This window comes from Hemitrygon akajei, chromosome 2 (genome assembly GCF_048418815.1).
Source record: "Hemitrygon akajei chromosome 2, sHemAka1.3, whole genome shotgun sequence".
NCBI classification, from domain to species: Eukaryota; Metazoa; Chordata; class Chondrichthyes; order Myliobatiformes; family Dasyatidae; genus Hemitrygon; species Hemitrygon akajei.
In genome coordinates, this window is record NC_133125.1 from 168,357,081 (window position 1) to 168,365,361 (window position 8,281).

The 8,281-nt window shown below is 44.2% G+C and overlaps 1 protein-coding gene across 1 annotated transcript; it reads right to left on the bottom strand.

The window, feature by feature from the left end:
- Positions 1-1,150: 1,150 nt before the first annotated feature.
- Positions 1,151-4,940, bottom strand: LOC140718416 (radiation-inducible immediate-early gene IEX-1-like). The gene is made up of 2 exons (XM_073032133.1): positions 4,574-4,940; positions 1,151-2,680 (listed from the first exon to the last, which is right to left on the bottom strand). The coding sequence occupies exons 1-2, from the start codon at positions 4,730-4,732 to the stop codon at positions 2,399-2,401; spliced, it is 441 nt and encodes a 146-aa protein (XP_072888234.1). The 5' UTR covers positions 4,733-4,940; the 3' UTR covers positions 1,151-2,398.
- Positions 4,941-8,281: the final 3,341 nt, after the last annotated feature.

Consider the following 8,281-nt stretch of genomic DNA (forward strand, 5'->3'; position numbering starts at 1 on the left):
ACAACAAGGTAAATTGGGAAATCAAGAGATGCAATTTGACAGAATTTAATGTAGAGTTGGTTTCTCCCGTGGAGGAATCTAGAACTGTTTAAAAATAAGCTGTCGTCCATTTAACACAGATGAAGCACAATTTGTTTCTCAGACAGATGTGAGTCTTTGTCTTTCTCAAAGTCTGGTGGAAGCAGAATCTTTGCTTTTAATGAGATTGATTTTCTGATAGTGGTGTTGTAAAGCTGCAGAGGGTAGACTGAAGTGTACCATTGAGATGACAATCAGATGAGCTGTGCATAGAGCAGCAGTCTCTGTTCAATATGTCTTTATGTGGAACGAGCTCTGGAGGAAGTGGTTCAGGCTGGTTCATCAATTATTTTTCAACAACCTTCAGACGGGGTGCAGTGGGGTATATGAAAAAATCTTGGCAAATAGGTCTAGCTTTGGTGGGCATTTTAGTCGGCACAGACTGGTTGGGCCAAACGGCCTGCATCTGTGTTGTATCAGTCTATGACTCCTACTCCTCATCCATATCTTCATATGTATCCTGTATGGCCATATTAATAGGTATGTATATATTAATAGTAATGTGGCCACTGAGTATACAGTATGTTCTGTGTCTTCTGCTGCCGTAGCTCCTCCACTTCAAGGTTTGACATGATGTACATTCAGAGATGCTCTTCTGCACAACACTGTTGTAATGTGTCTATATACCAGTTACTGTCACCTTCCTGTCAGCTTGAACTGGTCTGAATGTTCTCCTCTGACCTCTCTCATTAAGAGTGTATTTGTCCACAGAACTGTTTTTTGTTTTTCACACCAGTATCTTTAACCTCCAGAGAATGTTGTGTGTGAAAGCCCAGGGGATCACCAGTTTCTGAGATACTCAAACCACCCACTCTGGCACCAACAATAATTCCACAGTCAAGGTCACTTAGATCACATTTCATCCCCATTATGACGTTTGGTCTGAACAACAACTGAACCTCTTGACCATATCTGCATTCTTTGTGCATTGAGTTACTGACACGTGACTGGCTGATTTGATGTTTGCATCATCGAGCAGGTATACAGGTGTACAACTAAGGGTACATTTCTCCTGTATTTATTCCCCAGGAAACACACAAATGGAGACATGGTAACGTCTTTATCCCCACAATGGTGATTTAAATAAAGTCTCTGCTTTATTGTAGCTGTTCATAGAACATTTGTACACGTGACAGTGTCTGTCCACATTCTCTGTTACAAAGGCACACTTCCTCACCGAACTGGTGAAGTCAGTTCACAGTGAATATCTTCCTGAGCAAGTCAGGATTTAACAGGCCTGACAAGCACAAGGTGAAATAGCGTACATAAGTCTAATAAATTAATTAAACATAATGTAATTAAATAATAGAAAAATAATTTAAATGATCAACATATTTAGCATGATCCTGTAAATTAACAATTAACTGATATAACATACACTGAATGCTGTAAAGCAAAAACAGAAAGTATCGCTTGAAAGAGCTCAAAGGATTTGGGGAGGACAAAATGATTTAAAGTGGATGATAGGTAAATAATGTTTTTTTGGGGGCAATTAACCTATTTCTGTAATCAGTGTTTTTATATACTCAGCTTAGAGTGGCACAGTGGTGCAGCCGGCACAGCCACTGCCTCACCCCCACCCCCCCGAAACCTCGGTTCGATCCCAACCTTGGGTGCTGTCTGTGTGTGGAGATTGTAAGCTGTTCCTGTGACCGCATGGGTTCCCTCGGGGTCTGCAGTTTCCACACAAGTCCTAAAAACGCTGATCACCCCCTAGTGCTATATCGATGAGTGGTAGATGATTTGAATATGGAGAGAATGGCATTGTAAATTGCTGGTTAATTGTCAGAACAGGCTCAGTGGGCTGAAGGGCCTGTTGTGTGGGACTGGATGCTTCAATGGGTCACATGTGCAGAGAGAGAACGCAAGTCAGTGTAGCACAGGAACAGGGCTCTGGAGGACTGGTAGGGAAGGTGAGCTCAGAACATAAAATATAGAACAGTACAGTACTGGAACAGGCCATTCGGCCCACAATGTCTGTGCTGAATGCAATGCCACTTCTGCCTGCAGAAGAACTATATCACTCCATTTCCAGCGCATTCATGCTCTGACTAAAAGCCTCTGTTGCATCTACCTGTGCAGCAGCCAGAGATTCGGGTGGGGTTGGGGAACACGGAGGGAGTGTGGGAACCAGTGTCCCAATGAGTTATGGTGTGAGACCCTCCAACATAAGCGGATATCATTTATCAGATAGCGAACATCGGAATTGCAGTTTACGTTAATCAACATGCAATGATTCAATATCACACATATCAACGTGGTTCAAAACCATGACTGGACAAGATTAAATATGTTTCAGTCCATGGGCACTGGTTCAATTTCACACACCTAACTGGGAACCCTCGAGGGGGCATCGCAGGGCAAAGAAGGTCTCCCACAGGTCTCTCCACACAAGCCGGTGAATGCAGTGAGCTTCAGTGGCTGTAGACGCAGTCGAGAAGAAGATGTCACCAGACCAAGCCTGGTCACTGGGCCTGCTCGCCTCCACCGGACTGAGGCCGGGCTCGTCCTCAATCGCACAGTACACTTGTAGGATGACCACGGAGAGGAAGATGAGGAACAGTCTCTTTGCCACGTCAGTCTGAGCAGGAACCTTCCTGACCTAACAGGGAAGAGAAGCAGATGTTAGAGCTGACTTCAATCTTCAAGAAGGAACACAGTACAAATAAAATAACTGACCTCGGGATCTGTTCAAATAATAAACCAACAAACTAAATTAGAGAACAGTACAGCATAGGAAAAAGCGATTCGTCCCAGAATCACTGTGTCAGAATCAGAATCAGGTTTATTATCACCGGTGTGTGATGTAACATCACACACACAATACCAAATTAAACAGATCCCTTTTGCCTGCTCCTCATCCATTTCTTTCCAGTCTCTGCATTTTCATGTGCCTACCTAACAGCCTCTTGTTACCCCTGGCAGTATGTTCCAGGTACCCACCACTCTGTATGGGGATGGGAACTATACCTGAACCAGGTGGTTCCCGGGCAGGAGGTACCAGAGCGTTAGGCCCTGCAGCAGCAGGTTCAGGTGCAGTTATTACCCCACAACCATCAGGCTCCGGAACCGAGGTGGGCAACTTCACTCACCTCAACGCTGAACTGACTTCACCACTTACAGACACACCTTCAAGAACTCTACAAGAGATGTACTTAGTATTATTTATTGACTTCTTTATTATTTGTACAATTTGTCTTCTTTTGCACATTGGTTGTCAGTCTTTTATTTGGGTATGGCACAATACAGGCCCTTCAGCCCACAAAGCTGTGCTGAACATGCCCTTAACTTGGAAATTACCTAGCGTTACCCATAGCCCTATTTTTCTAAGCTCCATCTACCTATTCAGGAGTCTCTTAAAAGACCCTATCGTATCCGCCTCCAGCACCATCGCCGGTAGCCCATTCCACGCACTCACCACTCTCTGCATAAAAACTTACCCCTGACATCTCCTCTGTACCTATTTCCAAGCACCTTAAAAATGATGCTCCCTCATGTTAGCCATTTCAGCCCTGGGAAAAAGCCTCCGACTATCCACACGATCAATGCCTCTCATTATCTTATTCACCTCTATCAGGTCACCTCTCATCCTCTGTCGCTCCAAGGAGAAAAGGCCGAGTTCACTCAGCCTATTCTCGTAAGGCATGCTCCCCAATCCAGGCAACATCCTAGTAAATCTCCTCTGCAATAGATTCTATTGTATTTCTTTATTTTCCTCTGGGTGTGGTGACATATACTTACTATGATAATAAATTTAGTTTGACTTTGAGACATCCCCTTTAAAATCTGTCCCCTCATCTTAAAGCTGAGCCCTTTAGCATTGATACCCTGGGGATAAATATCTGGCAATATACCTTACCTATGCCTCTCATATTTTTAATAAACTTCCATCAGATTTTCTCTCAGCCTCTGATGATTCAAAATACAAATGACGTTGTTCAAACTTCCCTTATCACCCGAACCTTGAAATTATCGGAAGAACGTGGAAGCTTTAAGAAGGTACACAGGAGATTTACAAGGGTGCTGCCTGGTTTAGAGAGAATGTCTTATGAGGAAAGCTTTAGAGTGACGAGCGGCAACATGATAGGGTGTACAAGATGATCAGACGTGTAGATAGTTTGGACAGTGAACGCATTTTTTGCCAGGGAGACAATAGTTGATAAGAGAGGGTATAAGGTGATTTGAGGAAAGTAAAGGGGCTTGTCAGAGGAAGCTATATTTTAAAACAATGAGTGTTAAGTGTGTGGAATGCGCTGCCAGTGGTGGTGGTAGAGACAGATACACTAGGGAGATTTAAGAGACTCCTAACATGGATGAAAAAAATGGATTGCTATGCGGGATAGACATGTAAGATTGATCTTGAAAATACAGGACGACCAACAAGCAGTTTGATTTTATTCGCTTTTCTTAGTCCGAGGTTGTCTCACGATTACACCCAGTCGCTCACTGAATTATAACCTTGACATCTCTCCAGTAAGACGGACATCAGCCTTACCGGGTGAACGGGGTAGAGAACTCGCCGCCTGCGCTTCTTGCCTGGGACTTTGGGTTTCGGCTCGGTGATGGGCTCGAAGTTGAAGATCAGAGGCTGGTCCTTCGTGTAAGAGACGGGCGCCATTCCCGGTCGCTCGGTGTACCCTCTCGCCAAGCACATAGTGAGTTATTTTTAAACTTCACAGAGTAATTATAAATTTTGCAAATTAAGTAACCACAAGCACGGCCCTGTATTCGAAATGCAATCACTCCCTCCGCCAGTTGTTTTGTTTTAAATACCCAGGGTTGGGGCGGGGCCGTGGCTGACACCTACCACTCTCTGCCCTGATTGGGTGTTCGAACCCTCGCCTTACAAGCAGAATTTGATTGATGTTTTCCGGCATCAACCGGATGATCCCGGAAGCGCAGCGGTTAGCGTGGCTGCCTGGCGGCTGCGAAAACTTGATTCGATTCCGACCACCGGAACTAGCTGTGTGTATTTCACACGTTCTAATCGAGTCTGAACTCCCCTGGGTGTCCCGGTCCACCCCCACAACCTCTCCATCCCGAAGACGTGCGGGTTGGAAGGCGAATTGGCCCAAGTTTGTAAGAGTGGATGGGAGGAATGTGTGAGGAGAAATTATTATGATATAATCAGATGATTTATTTCTATCGAAGTACAATGCATTCGTACATGTCCCTCATTATGTTCACACTGTCCCTCACACTGATCATTACGTTTTCTTTACAAAGATCAGAAGCATTGACATTTCCTCTGTATCAAGAGTAATTATGCTCTTTTTTGTTAAATTATCTTTATGTATTTCTTGCAAATGCTTCTCGGTGATGCTGTTGCACGTGAGGTTTTCTTTGCACCTGGCCATGTGATAATGAACTACAATTTGATTTTGACCTAATATATGAGAGACTGTTACGTAGGTCCTAAAAGCAGCCGACATACTGTAGTGAAGAACCCCTTCCCATCCCGGTTACTGTCTCTTCTCCACCCCTCCTATTGGGCAGAAGACACAAAAGTTTCAGGGCATGTAACACCAGCCTCGTCGATGGCTTTTACCTGCTGCTGTAAGAGTGGTGAACGGACCTGTTCTACAATAAAGATGAAGTCTTGATCTTCCAGTCACCCTCTTCCTGACCCTTGCACTTTATTTGTCCATGTACATCGCACTTTCTCTGCAACTACAACACTCTAATCTGCAATCTTTATTTTCCCCGTATATACTAACAACTTGCGTAAGCTATAGTCTATCTGCATGAAACGCAGTTTCACAGTTCTTCACTGTGTCTTGGTGCATCTGACAATAATGAAATTTCCCTCAAAGTCCCGTGGCTATAGGACCCTGGAGTGTGCTCTTTTCTCGGAGCCTTTGCATTGGCTGCTTCCAGCTCCGGTGCATAGCTCAGCACATCTGGAACGCTGGAATGTGGCAGTAGGCAGCATTCCCTTTTGGACACCTCTTTGTGCTAGGACATGGACATGGTTAGCGCATAGAACATAAGAGCAAAGGACAGACGCTTTGGCCCATGATATTGTGCTGACCCTTTCACCATCAAGCCCTCCCTCCAACATTGTTTCTGCCATCCATGTGCCTTTCCAAGGGGTTTCTTAAATGTCCCTAATATTTCTGGCTCCACTACCACACCTGGCAGGAGTTCCATGCACCCAACACTCTCTGTGGAAGTAACTTACCTCTGACATTCACCCTCATACTGTCCTCGAAACACCTTAATGTTATGCTCCCTTGTGTTAACCATTTCTGCCCTGAGAGTAAGTGTCTGGCTCTCCACTATCTATTCTTTTTATCATCCTGTACACCTCCATCAACTCACTTTGGTAGACCAAAGTGTGTCTTTCACAGAATTGATGACCTTCCAGCAGAACTTGGTGTCTGTCTTAGGATGCATCAACAGCCAATAGTTTGGAGACTCCTCTGCTATACAGCTACTCAGGATAAACTTCAACAGAACCATACACCCTTTCGTAAACCTTCCTTGATAGCACAGTCGACAATGAGGTGGACAATTTAAAAAGAAAAATTTGTTTAAAGATACAGGCCTTTTCGGCCCAACAAGCTGCACTACCCAGCAACCCATCTATTTAACCCCAGTCTAATTACAGGAGAATTTACAATTACCAGTTAAACTATTAACTAGTATATCTTTGGGCTGTGGGAGAAAACTGGAGCACCCAGAGGAAACACACGTGCTCACAGAAAGTGTGTACAAAGTTCTTACAGGTGACATCAGACTGGAACTCCAAACTCCAACACCCCAATGGGTAATGGCATCACACTTACTACTACACTACCAGGACACCCTATATTTAAGACATTTTTGTATCTCTCACGTGGGAGAAGTTTCTGCAATGGAAGATTCACATCGGCTGCTCTGTTGCTGCTCCACGTCCTTTCTCTTGCAGAAATGCTGGCATTTTTGACAGATGAGGTTTCAAGATACCTACTTCTGTCAAAAGTTGTGACCCTGGTGTGTGGTGTCACAGAACATCATCACTGATGTAATGTATTTCAGCAAAATCCCATGAATGCAAAGCCTTAATTTTTTTTTAATATCTTGCACTGCACAGTTATCACAAAACACGTCAGTGATTCTGATTCTAATTCTCTCTTTACTGAAAGCTGGCTCAGGCTGGATAGATAAGGGAATCTCCTCTGATAAAAATCAGCCCATGACACAACAAGTATAATGTCTTGACACAGGTTTACAGACAGACTCTGCCAAGGATGATCCCAAGCCTTTTTATGAAAGGAGGGTCAAGTATGGGACTAGCGACCCAATCCCATAAAAGCCCAGAGCTACCGAAACACCATCAGAAGCTCCAAAGACCCCATTCCTGGGAGAGGAAGGATCTTCGAAGATGGGTTATACCTGGGGAAAAGTTTAAAGACTGGCCCAGGACAGAGGAATCTTGTGAGCTGCTAAATGGCAGCCTTTGCTGCGGTAGGGCAAAGGGCTTAAGTTACAGAGGGAAACTACACAAGTACGGAACCAGCTCTACTACAAATCACTGAAAATCCAGTGAACATTTACAGGCAAGTGGTCAACAGTGGGCAGTTAATGTTTCTGAGTGGTCTTCATCTCTGATGATATAGCCATCATTAGTGCTCCATGAACTGTTTCCTTTTGCACTATATATTGTAATTTACAATATAATTTCTGAATTGCACTGTACTGCTGTCAGCTGGCCAGTGGTGTAATGCCAACTACACCAGACTTTGAAGCGAGTGGTCCCAGGTCCGAATTCAGCCAGCTCCCTGTACACTTTCCACCCATGCTGGGTTGAGCATCGAGCTAGCAACATGGCCTCATGAAAATCAGACAAAAAACGTTAAGGAAACGGCAAGTTTGCCACCAATGCACCACAAGGCATGGAAAGGAACAGTGCACTGCTGTAGCAAAACAGTAAATTTCATGCAACACGAGTGAATCTGCAGATGCTGGAAATAAATAAAAACACAAAATGGTTAAAGGGTTAACATGTGAGAAGTGTTTGATGGCTTTAGGCCTGTACTTGCTGGAGTTTAGAAGAATGGGGTGGGGGGGGGGGGGGAGAAAAAGAATCTTATTGAAATGTATTCAATATTGAAACTCCCAAATAGTGAATATGAAGAGAATGTTTCCTAAAGATGAGGGTGTCTAGGACCAGAGGGCAGAGTGTTAGAATAGAACGGCAACTCATCTTATTACAGATGAA